This window comes from Limulus polyphemus, unplaced genomic scaffold, assembly GCF_000517525.1.
Source record: "Limulus polyphemus unplaced genomic scaffold, Limulus_polyphemus-2.1.2 Scaffold664, whole genome shotgun sequence".
Lineage (NCBI taxonomy): Eukaryota > Metazoa > Arthropoda > Merostomata > Xiphosura > Limulidae > Limulus > Limulus polyphemus.
The window spans coordinates 40870-58382 of NW_013666274.1; the positions used below are offsets into that span (position 1 = coordinate 40870).

The 17513-nt window shown below is 29.9% G+C and overlaps 1 protein-coding gene across 1 annotated transcript; it reads left to right on the top strand.

Annotated features, from left to right (window-relative positions):
* The first annotated feature begins 835 nt into the window (after positions 1 to 835).
* LOC106459813 (phytanoyl-CoA dioxygenase domain-containing protein 1-like) lies at positions 836 to 14853 on the top strand. Its single transcript, XM_022386366.1, has 11 exons — positions 836 to 983; positions 2280 to 2426; positions 3289 to 3364; positions 6789 to 6836; positions 8719 to 8774; positions 8958 to 9020; positions 9258 to 9279; positions 12140 to 12265; positions 12804 to 12917; positions 14055 to 14181; positions 14578 to 14853. Exons 1-11 carry the CDS (start codon positions 957 to 959, stop codon positions 14627 to 14629), a joined length of 858 nt encoding a protein of 285 aa, XP_022242074.1. The 5' UTR covers positions 836 to 956; the 3' UTR covers positions 14630 to 14853.
* The last annotated feature ends 2660 nt before the right edge of the window (positions 14854 to 17513 follow it).

The window sequence follows — 17513 nt, forward strand, 5'->3', positions numbered from 1 at the left end:
TGCAGATAGTCCTTGTGTAGTTTTGTGCAAAAATTATTTAAAAAAATTTTCCTTTTCGAGCATTCAGTGCCACATACCTTATCTTGGTTGTGTCAGTACTTGGCGCTTATTTCAAAGGCGGCATTGTTCAAGTAAAACCTGATATTTGTTCTTCACGTGAATAACGCTGAACCCAAATTGCACAAGATAGAACTATTGGCTCATATTTATCTTTCCTCACGAATTTCCATTACGTCAGTAAAATCGACGTTCTTAGTAATTCGTAATATTGTAATAATGTATAATTTAGGTTTTTTATATGGTAGAACAATCTAAACATGTTTTTCAGTACGATTTATATTTTGTAAGTTGAAATGGGTATTTCGACATAACAATACGGGGTCGGAGATAGTTTAATGATCAGCGTGGACAGACTGTGAATCTGAAGAATATTATGGTTCGCATCCTTCCGCTCTTAGTTGTGGGTTTGTTATAAGAATGTTGGTCAAATCCCACTATTCGGTTAGAGTAGCTCAAGAGCTGGTGGTAGGTATTGTTAATTACTTCTACTGCATTCCCTCGAGTCTACCTGTTCAAAACTAGGGACCCTTGTGTAGTTTTGCGCGAAATTCTCAAACAAACAAAACATTACAATGTAGCGTTTTTGAACATGTATATATTCATTGCTCTTTACCATAAATAAATGTGTAGTTTGTCTTCAACCGTGAAATATCAGAGCTAATATTATACAAACAATTTTAGTTATATATTTTTTCATAACATAAAAAGCATTATGCCGATGGTTACAACTTTAAGTGAACGGTAGAGGTCCTTTTTTTTTCATGCTAAAGTAAAACTAGAAAGGAAAGGGAAGCGTTTTATGTTTTTGAAATAAATTTTAAAACTAATAAAAGAGGCAAAGTGCAGTAAATTGAGTAATTAAATTTTGACTATATTAAAAAGAGCTACAGAATAAGATGGCATCTACTGAAGAAATTGAACAAGTAAGAGTACTTAATTTATTTTATTATTCCTGATCAGAGTTCTAATAGTAATACGTGCTAAAGTGTAAAGTACAACAAACGACATTGAATAACTGCTAACTAGTATCAGTAATACTGCTGGCATAACAAAAAAAAATTCAAGGTTGCTGAATCGGTATAACCAAGTCAGAATAGTCTGCTAATTGTAATATGAGTAGTGTAATGCTAACTATAAAGTATAATACTATAGCACTAGTCACATTGCGTAATGATCATTTAAATTTTAATTTATTAAGTAAGAAATCTGTCGAAATATTCCCTTTTGTCATTTGGTGTTAAGTATTAATTTGTAGCATTGCCATCACTAGTATTAGTATTACCACAACTGGTATTGGAGCTTCGACTGAGCTATTAAAAACAACTGATAAAATCTGATCGAAAAATATCTCTGATAATGCTTGACTAACAATCTGATTATTACAATTTATATGAGAATTAAGCCATGCTTTGGATTTTGAGCAATGTTTTTTTTTATAGTGTTAGTTTTATTGCGTTTTTTTTTTATAATACAAACATTTGACATCTGGAGTGAGATTTCTGTAGTTAAGCATCATCCTAATCACTTTTGTTACTTTTAAAAAGTGTATATGATACATTTTTGTGGAGTTACCAGATGTCCCAGTTTTTAGCTCTATTTTTCATCTCAGTCAGAAACAATAAAAGGATTAAGGTATTCCAGTTTCTTTGTGAGTTTCATATGAACAGTTTTTTTTAATATACACAACTTTTTAAAATTTTACTTGGTGAATCACCAGACAAAAACATATCACATGGTACAGTGTTCCATCCTTCTCTGCTAGATTTTCTTAACCAATCATTTGGCAGCTGCAGGATTGAGATTTGAAGATCTGTCCAGTCAGATAAAAGAAGCAACATTTTGTATTTATTAGGTTCAGAACAACTTGGGTACTTTCTAATTTTTTTTTTTTAACAATACAAGCTTTTAACAAATTTTTTTTATCTGTGGTTTCAAAATGTAATGCACTAAACATCAGATTATTTAGCAAATGTAAAAATAGTGTTAGTGTAATTTAAATGGTTTCAAGGTTGTTACTTTGTCTCTCCATATGGGAAAAAAAAATCCCAGTTTTACACTATGGAAATCTGGTAACCCTACATTAGCTAAGATGTCATGTATATTCCTGACTTTTTTAAAGTCAAATGAAATTTGTAAATACGTTTTAGTATTGAGAGAAATTTATTGTCTATGTTTTTTTGTGGATATGAATATTAGTGTAATTTTTTTCCTCCTTTCAGTTTAGAGAAAATGGTTACCTGATTTTGCACAATTTTCTTACTGAACAAGAAATTGAGGCTATGAAAGAGGAATGTAAGAACCTTGTGGAAAAAATTAACCCATCTGAACACCACAGCACATTCAGTACGGAAGCTGACCAACATTCAGTATGTTTCAATCATTATTTTGTGTGAACATTTTCAGTTTTTGAATTTGTAATACCTGTGGTGGAACATTTATTACAACAGACAACAAAGTGTATGTTTTTTACCATAACCGTATGAAAAGATTTTATTTATACCTAAATGGGTTTTAAGTTTTTGGAAATGTAGCTCTAGATTTCAACAGAACTGAATTCAATTTTGTTATAGCACATGAAATTAGTTATCAGATGATTTAGTGTATGCAGTTAGTTTAAGTTATTTTGGAAATAGATATGTACAAAGATGAAAAAGTTATTTAATTTAGATTAAAAATAGAATTATTATTTCTTCCTTAAGGATGACATCATTAAGCTCAGTAACTTTTTGTTACCTTGAATTTTTTTATAGTTTTTGAACTTAAGTATCAAATCTAAACACTGTCTGACTATGAAAAAAAAACTAGAAAAACAAAATCAACACACAACTGTCTTCTGCATCAAAAAATATAAAAATATCTACTGGATAGCATTCTCTTTTCTTAACCTTCCTGAGTTAACTGATGAGTGCTGATCTAGCTTACCACTAGGTGTCATCTTGTTATGATTTTCTTTTTTTGACAGGATACTATCCCCATCATCAAACTTTAAGATTTGATGCCTCTCAATAAAGGGGTTAATGATATTAGTAAGAAATTTAGTTTTTTTCGTGAAACATTCACTGAAAAGAATGAGTTAAAATGTTCAGAGATAAGTAATTTTTCAGATAATTTTTTAAATGAAATAGTTATTTTAAATTGAACTGAAATTTAAGTTAAAAAATTAATGGATATTTTAACGAAAAACTCAAGTTAGTACTGAAAATGTAACAACTAATTAATTTTTTTCAGAAAAGGGATGAATATTTCCTTACTTCGGGTGACAAAGTAAGATACTTTTTTGAAGACGATGCTTTGAACAGTAAAGGTTAGTTTACAATATGATAGAATATAACACAGATGTTAAAAGGAAATTTAATGGTACACAATAAATATTTAAAATCAGACTGTTGCCAGTCTCAAAACAATAAAACATTTACTCAATGCTTTACTGTATAAAGATAAAAAAACCATCTGCAAACAGTCTCATTTTTAAATATTTATTGTGTATCATTAAGTGTTGGTTTTCTTTTTATGTCATTTGTGTTATTCAAAATTTATACAAATGTAATTTCAAACTTAACGTTTGAGTGTTTATTCTTGTATTTTCACTTTAAGTAACTTTTGAAAACATGAATTCAAATTATTTGAAATATTATATTTGTTAGTTTCTCCTTAACTGCGCTGTTTGAGTGTTAAACAGATTTCGTAAACAAGTTTCACATATCAGCCTATTTGTTGCCTTGCTGTTTCTTTTAAAATATTCTTTTCTGTAATTGTAATTTCTTTGGTAGAATAGAATAAGTAATTTTTTCTTTTCATGTTTGTTTTGTGGTATTGTAAAAAAGGTTGTGTGTGTGTGTTGCATGTTCCTGACCTGAGAGAATAGGAAGGTTTTATTTTTTGTATGAGCATATGTAAAAGTGTCAATCATAAAACTCTTAAATTATGATAACAAAATAATAAAATATGTCTTTTAATAAGTTACTATAATGTTAATTTACATGTATTTATATAGATGTGTATGTGTAGGCAGAAATAAATGTCAATATTTCCATTTTTTTTGTATTCAAGGTGAACTATTTGAAAAGAGTTGTAAAAATAATAGGTATAGTTAGTCTTTCACAAATATCGATTTCACGAGTATACCTAAGTGGTTCTAGTCATCATTGTTTTCACCTGTTTCCCTCTATAGGTATGTGGGATGTAGATACGTTTTTCACTTCCTAGGTAACATAAGCAATCTTTTTCTTTATCACCCATCTTGAGCATGCTTGTGTATTAAATGTGAAGGACAATAAGACTTTCTTAGGGTTTTATTGGATTTTTTATGTATATTCTCCAAAACAAAATCAGAGAAAGTTAAAAATTTAAATAGAATAAAAAAAATAACCCCCAAAAATATTTTGAACGGTTAAGATAAATGCAAACAATTCATGTAATGAAGACTAAAATGAATACCGATTAAATACAACACAGTAATTCATACAGAAAAACTTTTTGCTTTCTTTTATTATTATTTTTTGCTGTGAATTTACTGCATGTACTAAATCTCCCCACTCAGATGTACTTGCCTTAGTTATATGTTGTGAAGACCATATTACAAAGTCATGTGACTAACATATGTTCAGCAGGATACATAATTTCACAGAGGGTTTGGGATATATCCTGGTACTTCTCTGACATTTACTGTGTTAGATAAACATGACTGTTTGATTTAAATTTAATCCGAGAGTTATGATCTAGATAGTTTCAAAGCGCGAGTGTTAAATTTAGTATTTGTAGAAGTGATAATTTATTACAGGTTTACTTATAAACAGTTAATACAGTTTTTGTGAATTGAGTAATGTTACATCATAATAGTTTGTTGAAAGTTCTAGGCCTCAGTCAGACAATTTATATATATAGGCAATCAAGTTAGTGCAAGAAAGTAAGTTAGTGAAAGTAAAGCAAAGCTAGTGAGAGATATAGTCAAATAGATCTGTTTCTAAGTTTAGCCATAAAGAGTGTATTGGTAACTTTTAAAGTGTAATATTCACAGATTGTATTGTAATAACAGAATAGAGAAGAATAATTTTTCTTGTTAAAGGCATTCTAAAGTAAGTGAACTAAATCAGCTGCGTAATGAACATTTGTATGTATGTTTTACTTGTTTTAAGTATATAATTTTAAATAAGTTGATTGTGTGCTGTCCATTTATTGTTGAAATTTATTGACAACAAGTCACACACCTACTGTAAATAATTGCAGCTGTATATTGTGTAGCCATGATAAACAAGATCAGCTCTATGCTTTCACTTGTACAACAGGTTCCCCTTTCTGTCATTCCAGAAAAAGCAAAGTAGTAAATGTCAAAGAAGTCCCAAAGATTTAGTTCAAGTTTTGAATACTGGATTCCTGTAAAATGTGTGTGCTGCATATACGTACATCAAGATGAATATAATTCGTAACTGAGAACACTAGGCAAAAAAATGTTATGCACGTGGTTTTTGGGTGCTACTGAAAGATGAATGAATATGTTGTCACAAAACAAATCATTCTACCATTAAATCATAAGCAACCTGTTTTAGTGTCCACGAAACTATTTATCTAAAACAACATTATAAAAAATTAACAAAGAAACAATTCTTACACAGAGAATAAACATGGTTAATATCTGCATAAATTTTACACGAGACAGAAGCTTTTAAGTTCTTAAAGTCTAAAGCAATTTTATTTATATTCAAGGGCACGAGAATATGAATGGTAATGTCTACTCATCCTTGTATCTGCGACGAAACTAAAATTCACCTTAATTCTATGTTCTATTTAATATACTGACTTTATGACACACAACATTCAGATTCAAAGTATTTCTAATAGAACAGTTTATTAAGCCACTCATTAAACTTTCTATCTCATATTCGTTTTCTAACATAGTTTTACATATTGGTAAAATATGGATATTTAGTCATGCATCTCATTTTGAAACAGTTTCTTTTTTCTTACAATCGTGTAATTATGTACAGTGTGTTATTTCATATTTGCTGTCCATGCTTAAGTGAGTGTGTTAAATTCTGCTTGTCTGGTAAGCGTATTATAGATACAACAAGACATATTTATTTTATCTTTTCACATCCAGATTTAAGATCAGTCTTTCTGTGATAGGTCAGTTTCTGTTTGTCTAACAAGCAGAAGAACAGATGAGGTGAAATATTTTATTGTGATGTATATTCATGTCCAAATAAGTGAAATCAGCCTTTCTGTGATAGATCAGTTTCCGTTTGTCTTGCAAGTGTGTGACTAACATGAAGTATGTCATATTCAAGTAAGGGAGATCATTCTTTCTCTGGTCTTATTATTTTTTGGGTCATCTCTTTTTTTTGTTGAACAAGCTTATGGCTGGATAAATTCTTTGTTTCAATTGTGTGCTAATGTTATGTGAGATCAATCTGTCGTTTATTTTTCTAGCAAGAGTATAAACCTTATTCAGTGAGTTACTCGTACATTGTAACTTTGTGTGTGTGTGTACAGATAACTGAGTCTTCCTTTAAGGTGTTTAATTATTTTGTCAGTGCTAAGTATTGACTAGGTATGAAAAATGTAATGAATTTTTGGGTGTATGTCGTTGTTACACATTTAAGATTGGTTAAAAATATGGTAATAATGTTTTTTGTAGTTAAACATATGTAGGCAAGATTGTCATTTTGTTCTGTTTTAATTTTAGGTACTTTTGCTTTACATTTTCTGCTATGGCAATCTTATTATTTTAGGTGAATTAGTGGTACCAAAGAACACAAGTCTTAACAAAATTGGACATGGTAAGTTTGCAGCTGATATTAGCTTTATTGTTGACATAAAAATACGTAGGGATTACATCATAGTTACATAATGTGGCTTTGTTAATTAAATATTCAGCATAGTTTTTGGGAAGGGTATTTTTTATCTTTTGAAATGACTTAAAATTTAAAAATTTTTAATACATGTTTGATTATTTTGTATAACCACCACTTCCTGCAATTTAAAAGTATTTTATTAAATTTTGACATGAAATGTGAGAAATGGAAGTAAAGCTAAAACATGTGATGTTCAGTAGTTTTTGCTAAAACGTGATGTTCAGTAGTTTTTGCTAAAACGTGTGATGTTCAGTAGTTTTTGCTAAAACGTGATGTTCAGTAGTTTTTGCTAAAACGTGTGATGTTCGGTAGTTTTGCTAAAACGTGTGTTGTTCGGTAGTTTTGCTAAAACGTGTGTTGTTTGGTAGTTTTTTGCTAAAACGTGTGTTGTTCAGTAGTTTTTGCTAAAACGTGTGATGTTCAGTAGTTTTTGCTAAAACGTGTAATGTTTGGTAGTTTTTTGCTAAAACGTGTATTGTTCAGTAGTTTTTGCTAAAACGTGTGATGTTCAGTAGTTTTTGCTAAAACGTGTAATGTTTGGTAGTTTTTGCTAAAACGTGTAATGTTTGGTAGTTTTTTGCTAAAACGTGTGTTGTTCAGTAGTTTTTGCTAAAACGTGTGTTGTTCGGTAGTTTTGCCAAAACGTGTGTTGTTCGGTAGTTTTGCCACAACGTGTGTTGTTCGGTAGTTTTGCTAAAACGTGTGTTGTTCGGTAGTTTTGCTAAAACGTGTGTTGTTCGGTAGTTTTTTGCTAAAACGTGTGTTGTTCAGTAGTTTTTGCTAAAACGTGTGATCTTCAGTAGTTTTTGCTAAAACGTGTTGTTCATTAGTTTTTGCTAAGGCATGTGATGTTCATTAGTTTTTGTTGTACATAAAATTATTCTTGGTTTTGTAATATTGTTATTGTAGCTATGCAGTAGAATCATTTTAAGAATATGTTGAACAGACAAGTTAGTCTTTTGGTTCTTTTTTTTTATTCCTAAAGGTCAGGTTCAAACTATTTTTGACACCTCAAAAATCAATGCCATACTGTTTTTATTTGCTGCCAGATTATTAAGCTGTATCCTATAGATACTAACTATAAATTAAACCCAAAATTATCCTAAAATCTGTAGTCAAGGTTAAGAAAAATATTTGTTTTTGTTTGATTTCCTAATACGTTCAGGTGACTTTACAACTTCAGTATTAATTTATTTTGTCAATACTTTTTACATTCAAGTGTTACCGATAAAGAAACAGTGTACTCAATAGAAATTTCAACTATTTCTGTACGCGGTAGATGTTAATAAGTACTTGTATGCTTTTTGTAAATTTCTAATGAGTTTAAATGTGTAGAAATAATAAGTATACATCAAAGCAGTACTAAAAACACTTTGCTACTAATTTTACTGTTAAATGAAATAACAAACTGGTTTATTTGTTTCTTTTCAGCAGTCAGTTATGATTGATTGTTTTTGCATTTTGTTAAGTTGCTACTACTGAAGCCTAGAAAAGTTGTAATTGAAGTATTCAGTTATTTTCAGTTAAAATTAATATATTTTTTACAAATTTATGCATGCTATTGTTTCACAATATTTATTAGTGTATATGTGTATGTGTACATCTGTCTATATTCATTCTTTCCTAAGGACAGCTCTCTTTATGAAAAGGCTTAGATGTAACAAAGTTTGACTTTGAAAATTTAAATAAAACTTCATAATAATGAGAAAGGCTTAAGAGTTTTAAATTGAATGCATGTTAAATGTATAAGTTATAAAATTTGAGAAACATTTTTTAAAATTCAAGTTGAAAACTGTTCAATTTCTAGCTCTTCATTGGTTGTGTCCAGCATTCAAGAAAGTTACTTTTAGTCAGAAAGTCAAGGTAATTATTTTTATTGAACATTATTTATATTTTACTCCTGTGCTCACTTGAATTTTATAATCATTTTCACTAATTTTGTTTCTAATAAACTTGCTTAGAGAGTAAATATTCTTGCTACTATTGCAATTAAGCTTGTGAAGTATTTAAGCTTTCAATGTAATTAATATTAATTATATTTGACAGGATCTGATTTCTAGTCTAGGATATGAAGATCCAATTGTTGTACAAAGCATGTACATCTTTAAGGTAAGCTGTTATTGATAGAATGATATACTTTTATTTTTTGGCTCATGTTACACTGTATCAAATTTAAGAACGTTATGTACCCACATTTAATCCAGTTTCATGGTATAACTGTACAGTTTTGTTATTAGCAGTGTTTTAAATTTTCGTTTAAGAACCGTAAAAATTTGTGCTCTCTTAAGCAATATTTATGAGATTTTTGAAAATATAATTTTTAACACTTTCCTATGTTATTTACAGCATCCTCAAATAGGTGGTGTTGGTAAGTAACCTATCCAAATGTTCAGTCATTTTATACACACACAATATGTTAAAAGGTAATTACACCCTTAATCTTCCAATTCATCAATACTTTTTCCAATAGATAATATGCCCCTTTTCCTTGCAGTTCCTCTTTTTTCTTAATAATAAAATAACTGATATTATTACTAATATATTAAGAATCATAACTGTATATAGAAAATGCTCTAAAGTTGGGGTACAAATATATGGGAGATTTTAATGTGGAATTCTTCTCAGAAATAGAGAATGCTATAATCGCTTTCCATTAAGCTAAGAAGATCAGCTCTTAACCAAAATGATGGTGCTTACGTGGAAATAAAAAAAGATCGGACGAATGCAATACAGAATATATTAAAAACAGTTGCAGAAACTTGCTGACCTTAACAGTGAATGAACAAAGAAATCTTATGTTGTCTTACTTTACCTTGTTTTTAAGCCCTACCGTAAGTACATAAAACTGGGATACCATTCTGCCCGATTGTTGATAAATGTTCTTTTTTAACAAATGCTCATGTACTTACAGTTAAAATTTTGTCAGAATTTATTAATAATATTAAAAATATCAAGATAGAAGAAAATAATAGATTAGTTTATTGTTTACAAATGTATCAACAGAAGAAGTACTAGGTTGTTTTGAAAACAGGTTACTAGCTAGCAAAGTTTTCCACATCTAGAAGTAGATGATATTTTAAATTTAACAAAAGTATGTGTAAATTATAGTTAGTTTAAGGTGATTGATGAAATTTATAAACAGAATAAAGGCTTATCTATAGAGTCACCTTTATCTCCTATGTTAACAAAAATTTTCATGTTTGATGTTGAAATTTGGGCACTAGAAACATCAGTGAAAAAAACCAGAGTTGTGAGTAAAATATATGGATGACACGTTTCTGGTATGGCTACATGGCAATGACATGTTAATTAATTTCCAGGAACATCCTAATTCTATCAGCCCCACAATATAATTCACTTTAGAAATGGAAGAAGGGGACTGTTTAAATTTTTTGGATGTTTTGTTGAAAAGAGAGAGTAGATTTCTGTCTACTTCTGTATGCAGAAAGCCATTCTCAGTTGCCATGCCGCTGCATGCAAGATCGTGTCACCCATTGTCATAAAAAATGTCTTCTTTTTTATTGTTTGTTCATAGGGTCATTAAAGTCTCTTCACATAATGACGATCTTGTGGTTGAACTGAATTATTTGAAATATATAGCTATTGATAGAGGTGTCGAACTGTGTGTTATAGATAGGATTTATAAAAAAACTGTAATAAACTACAGGTTTCAGAATATACCAAATTACAGATAATAAGTAAGGTTAATAAAGAAAGAATATTTTTGCCATATGTTCTATCACTTTCACAAAAATAGGTAAAGTGCTCACTAAAAACATGACTTGTCTATTAGTCTTTAATCATAAATTATAACTAATGAATATCATTAATGGTATTAAAGATAAAATTTAATTAAAAGGATAAATGTGGAGTTTATAAAATCTCTTGCGGTTGTGGCTTGAATTATATCGGACAAACAAGCAGAAATTTCAAGTATTGAATTGAACACAAAAATGCCATTGCAAAATTAAAAACCAGTGATTCGGCCTTGGCGGAACATGTGGCAAACTCTTCGCATTACATTCAATGGGATAAGGTTCAAATACTCAAAGAAGTTAAGCTAAAAAATTAATTAAACATAAGAGAATCTCTTGAAATTGTTAAACACAAAATAATTTTGAATACAGATCTAAACCCTGGTGCCACAGAAGTGAATTTTTGGTAATCCATCCTGTAGATGGCACTGTATAATATGCAACTTACACACATGCACTGGCTGGTATAAAAAAATTATAAAATTCAATTTTCTGTGTTTCTTCTGGTCTCCTGAAGGTGGTGGAACTGTTTCTACTGAACCATGTAGAGTTTTTAATTGTATATTTTACTTTTTAACTTTATACAATAAATTATATTTAAATGTTAAGTGTTCTTACTTATCTCATGAAGATTTAGACATTTTATATCATAGCATCGTGAGCATTAACACTGTCATAAAAGAAAAGTTTTTTTTATTTGGAGAATTTGTATGAAATTTTGTTAACATAAATAAATAATATTAAAAACTTGAATCTCCTATTGTATTATAATGTTCTACAGAATTATTATTTTCATATCACAATTATAATTGTATTATAACTTTTAAGTAAATCAATTAACATTGTGATACACTTAATCAAGGTGCCCCCTCCCCCAGTGGCATAGCGATATGTCTGTAGACTTATACTGCTAGAAACCAGTTTTCAATACCCGTGGTGGGCAGAGCACAGTGCCCCGGTGTGGCCAGGTGGTTAGGGCGCTTGACTCGCAATCTGAGGGTTGCAGGTTCAAATCCTCGTCCCACCAAACGTGCTCGCCCTTCCAGCCGTGGGGGCGTTATAATGTGACGGTCAATCCCACTATTCGTTGGTAAAAGAGTAGCCCAAGAGTTGGCAGTGGGTGGTTATAACTGGCTGCCTTCCCTTTAGTCTTTTACTAGCCCTTGTGTAATTTTGCACGAAATTCAAAACAAACCAAACTTAATCAAGACAAGGATGAATAGTAAAGTATTTCTGTAGATTATACAAGTTGAAGTTATTTTGGTTACTTGTTACATTTAAACAAATTTATATTGTTGAAGACTATATTTTTTAACGGTAATTACGGGCCACATTTTCTTTAAAATTCGTTTAAAGAAGCTAAGTTTATAAATTAAACATTACAAAAATACTTTGTTTTTTTCCACTTACTGCTTGTGATTGTTTAGTTTTAAATATGTTTACTTAAAGGTAAATTGAAATGTATTTATTTAGTGACACCTCATCAAGATTCAACATTTCTACACACCAGTCCTCCAACAGCTGTTGGTTTGTGGTTCCCTCTAGAGGACGTGACGTTAGATAATGGCTGTCTCTGGTTTATTCCGGGATCTCACAAAGGTTACCTTGAATGTAAACAATCTGTGATGTAAAAAGCTGTTGACAATCACCAGTTACAACTCTACCTTCAACAGCCAAATGAAGTTTTTTATTCTGCATTAAAAACATTGTTTTATGTTTTTTCTTTAACCTGTGATATAGTTTGTCTTTAGAGTAGGTTAAAGATCTATAGCTGTTTATCAAATAATATTATGTAATACAATATGTCATTTGATTTGATATATCTAAAAAAACAAAAACTATTTCTATATTTTTCTTTTCCCAAAACATTTTTTATTGCCTTAAATGTAGCAAAAATCAGTGTTCATAATTTTTTTGTATCTAAATTAATACACAATTAGCTCAATCTCATTAGTCTAGTTTTTCAAACCATTTGGCAACAGAATCTTAATTTGTATGATTTGTGCATAAGTTTGTAATTATTTGAATTCTACTAGTTTATTTTTCTATTTATCAAAATGGAAAATTATAATTACTTTTCAAAATTGAGTAACAGATTAAAAACGTTTCACTAATGAAATATAATTGCTATGAATAGGACCTTTGTACTGCCGTTTTAAACGAAACTCTGAAAAGGAAGGCCCATTGCTTATCATGGAAGGAAAAATAGAATTTGAAGAGACTCAGTTCATACCTTGTCCTGTTACAAAAGGTTTGTGTTACTTTACTTTGCATTTTTAAAGGGGAAGAAAGTGAAATTAAGCCCCATTTATATGAACCATTGTTGTAGTATAGAAGGACTTGAAGGGTGTAACATCTTTTGGAAAATTATTTACAGTTGTTTGTCTGTTTTATTTATTTATTTGAAAAACCACAATAAATTGTAATTAACTGAATTAACATATGTCTTTTAATAAACAGACAAACTTTGATAATTATAAATCGTTAAGTTGTGTTTAAAAATTAATTAATCTCTGTACTTCAAAGAAGATCCCTGTTATTTAATTATACCACCAGAGCTGTTTATGAATTGTGCATTTTGAAAAATAGCAGCTCTAGAGACTGCGAAAGCATCAGAAGCATTTCAATAACATTTTAATTAGATAGTTTTGTAAATGTTTCATGGTTATTGGAATCCTTTTTTCAAGTACAAGTAGATAAGAAACAGTTGCTTAAAGTGATTTTCTGAATTTTTCATACTCACATTTAATTTGTATGATAGAAGTCTACTGTGCCTTCATTTTGTATTCACAAATAGAAAGTAAGAGAAAAATATAGCTTAAAAATATAATGCTGAAAATTTTGAAATGTAACTCGTACACTTTTAAATAACTGAAACATTTTTGCTAAAATTTTCTTAAAACTGCTTTGTTTAAACTCAGTGAAATTTTAAAATACTACGAATTAATTGTTTCAAATCTTTCATAAGTTTTTCTCTTACACTATCACCTCCCAGTGGCACAGCGGACTTACAATGCTAGAATCCAGGTTTCGATACCCGTGGTGGGCAGAGCACGGATAGCCCACTGTGTAGCTTTGTGCTTAATTACAAACAAACTCTTACACTATCGCCTCCCAGTGGCACAGCGGTATGTCTGCGGACTTACAATGCTAGAATCCAGGTTTTGATACCCGTGGTGGGCAGAGCATGGATAGCCCACTGTGTAGCTTTGTGCTTACACTATCATCCTGGTGATTCTTGATGAAAATAAAAAGTTGGTTTTTAACCACTGTCCTTTTTTGGGTAACTCACTAGTGATCTGCATTTGATATAAAATATTCTAAAAATGTTAGTGCTTTTTGAAATGAGTCATTTAAGTATTCTTAATAATTTTTTCCTCCCCAAAAGGGTCTTGTGTAGTGATTCATGGCTCAGTGATTCACAAAAGTGAAAGGAATTTGACTTCTAATTCTCGTCCCACATACACCTTTCATGTGGTGGAACAGAAGGATACTGTATACAGCTCAGAAAATTGGTGAGTTTGAACTCCAAGCAATAAATCTGCTCTTTTGTATACAGCTTATTTCAATTTTATTTTATCAGAAAATGTTAGTAACTGGAGCACTTCCTAATACATAAATATAGCTAACAGTGATATAGAAAACCTTGCAGACAATTTTTTTTAAAGTTCTCTAGTACTTATTAGATTTTTTTCAAAGCCATGTTTTTTTTTTTAATAAGAAATTATTTTTATGAAGCTATGAATACCAAAGTGTGATAGTTGTAAGATTGGGGGAGTATCAGAATATTATTTGATGAGTTATATAAATACAAAATATTTAATCACTTGAATATAACTTTTTTTTTTTTTTTTGCTGGAAGTGGTAGAAAATTATTAAATTTGTTTTTTGTTTTTTTTCCACTTCTACAGGCTTCAGCCAACTCCAGAACTTCCTTTTCCATCCTTGAACACCTCAGCTTAATCTAAAACTAACCATGTGTCACTGCTTCAAGTTATAAATGTATAAGCAACATACTTTATGTATCTCATATATGGTTATATTGTTTCAGGTATAACATTTTTATGATGATAATGGTTGTTAAAGCCAGTGTGTAAGTTGTGGGGTATTGTCTAGAAATGTCCTAGTTTTTCAAATATATATACATTTAAACAAGAAAAATCTACAAGTAAAATATCATGTTAATTCTATTTTTTATATCTTTTTTTTTTATTGTAGTACAAATGACACACAATGTGCAATATTATTAAATATTTATCTGTAGTTGAAAAAAAAAAGTTTATGAATTCATCATTTTGTATAAAATGAAATACCTTTATAGATTTTTTTTTATCAGAGATGAAAGAAATTTACAGATTGTTTAATTGTAATTGAAAAAAATGGCGGTGTACGATAATATGTTTTGGATCTGATGATTTCACTTTCCTGTTTGTTTATCCATAATTTAGTAAAATCATATTACTTAAAGATAATGTTTTAATGAATGCAACTTCAATGTTTCAATCTGTATTCCATGTGTTTTAAAATTATACCTTTCTCTTTAAGTTTTATAGGTTTTCAAATTCCATCTTTATTTTAAACGTTATAATTATGTTTTTTTATAAGTGATCTACTTTTCATAACTATATCAGTATTAAACATATTAAGACAAGATATTAATCTATGCTCTTCTCAGTTTATTTATCAGTGTTTTCAAGTATTAAATTATAAACTATATTTCTGTTGATCTTCTGTAAGAGAAAGTTTAAAATGACAAACAAAACACGCTTAAGTGTCAAAAGTGTGCTCAGAGCTCTTATTGATCACAAAACTGTTAGAGTATGAGGGGGCTATTTGGGCCAGTAGTTTTGAATTTTAGAGGAGCCACATTTGGCAGTTATAAATAATTAAGTAAGCCAGTAATAAATAGTTTATATTCACTTTAGACCAATAACCCATGAAGCCTTTCAGAAGTTCAATTTTTTTATCATTTTCTATTCATGAAAGTAGAAATCTTGCATAACTGCATTTGTTGTGAAAAGAAATTAGATTTAGGAAAGACTGTTTATTCTATCCTTTGAATAAAGTACTCCTTCCTTAACATGGTTGACATTTTGGAAATGTAGAACCCGTGTTTGGTATTTCACATTTCTGAACTATCTCCAGCTGGAACACCATATTTATCAGTATTTTCAAGTGATTTCTAGTTTTGACATATTTATAAACTGCCTTTTGACTTTATGTCAGGTTTCAGTCAGTTGTACTACCAATCTATCAAGGGGTTAGAGGGGGGCCAGTTGTTGTTCTAAAAATATCATTAACCATACTGGTATCTTAATCATTCAGAAATTTATTTATGCAAACTTAAAAATTAAATTGTAGAATTATTTGCTAGTCAAGAAGACACTCATAAATGCAAAGTTAACCAACCCAAGTGACTTTCTTTCAATGATTGTGTTCTCTGATTATGAAAGAATGTATAAATCTGTGTACAGTACACACCTGTTTCCTTAGTACCATCATTATTTAAAGGAAAGGCCAGTTTCACCCAGTTCAGAAGTATCATTTGATTTATAATTGTATCAGAAGGACGATGGAATATAGCCTAATTTTGTCTTTTGGTGTATAATTTTGTTGAAAAATCTCTAAATGCCATTTATTGTTAGATAAATAAATATAAAAAAACAACAGGAATACCAATCACAAACCAACCCTGTTTAAACAGAGATCTACAGGAACCCCTCTCCTGACTTGCAGTACCATAGAAAGATGGGAAATGCTTCCATTGTGCTGACCCATATAGACCCTAATATATTTCAAAATCTACATTAGAACATCATGATATATTCACACAGCCCTTAGAAGTAACCAGTATTCAAAAATAAGGGGAAAGTAAGTAGAGCCCAAATAGCCTCGCAGGTGGGGCTATTTTTATCAGTTGACAATTCTTCCTACCATCTAAAGGGGAACTGTAAATGGCAAACAAACACCATCTGCAGTTAAAGTTGCTATTTTCAAACTGTACTAACAATTTGTATTTCTGGCTTTCTTCCATGAGCCATGAAGATTGAAGAACTTAAAGTGACCCAAGTATTCTCCCACTTTCATTTAAATGACATTTGTGGTGCTTCTGATAAATTTGAAACACATTATGTATTTTGTTACTTTATTTTAGGTAGCAGTATTAGTGCCTTAGTGTTGAATGAAATGCCATTACTAAAATTAAAGAAATAATCTTTCATTTTATATTAATGTAATAGTATAGCTAGATACTCTTCCTAAAAAGAAATGTAGTGAAGCATACATATTTAAGTATTAACTTTAAGGCACAGTGTGTTCTTTATTTCATATGGTTACCTCAGTACTTGTACTTTTTAAAATTAATTTGGCTGTATGAATTCAAACAAGTTATTTCACTACTTTTTTTTATATATATATTTTTAATACTTCTACTAAAAATTTAATAGATTGTTTTAATCTTGAATGCATTCATGGGTGGGGGAGTTCTGAAGTGGATACAGAAAGCCAGTACGGAAAAGTTTTGGAAAAAAAACAAAGTTTCATACTTGAGTCATCTTTGTTTAAAACACTTGATATTCTATGCAGTGATTTATATCACAACTGGTGATGTTTGCACATGTTTTTGTCTGAGGTTAAAGGTTTGTTTGTTAATACTCAGGTTTTCAGTACAGGCAAATTTTCTGCTCTCACCCGTGTATATATACTGTCAATAACTCACAAATTTGCTCCTTTAAAAAATTTTTGAAATACTGTGCTTATCTATTTTAGTTTTTTTTGAAAGGAAAAATATTTTGAAGATTTCATGGTGTTCATTTATTTTGCACAATAAAGTTCAAATACCTTTACA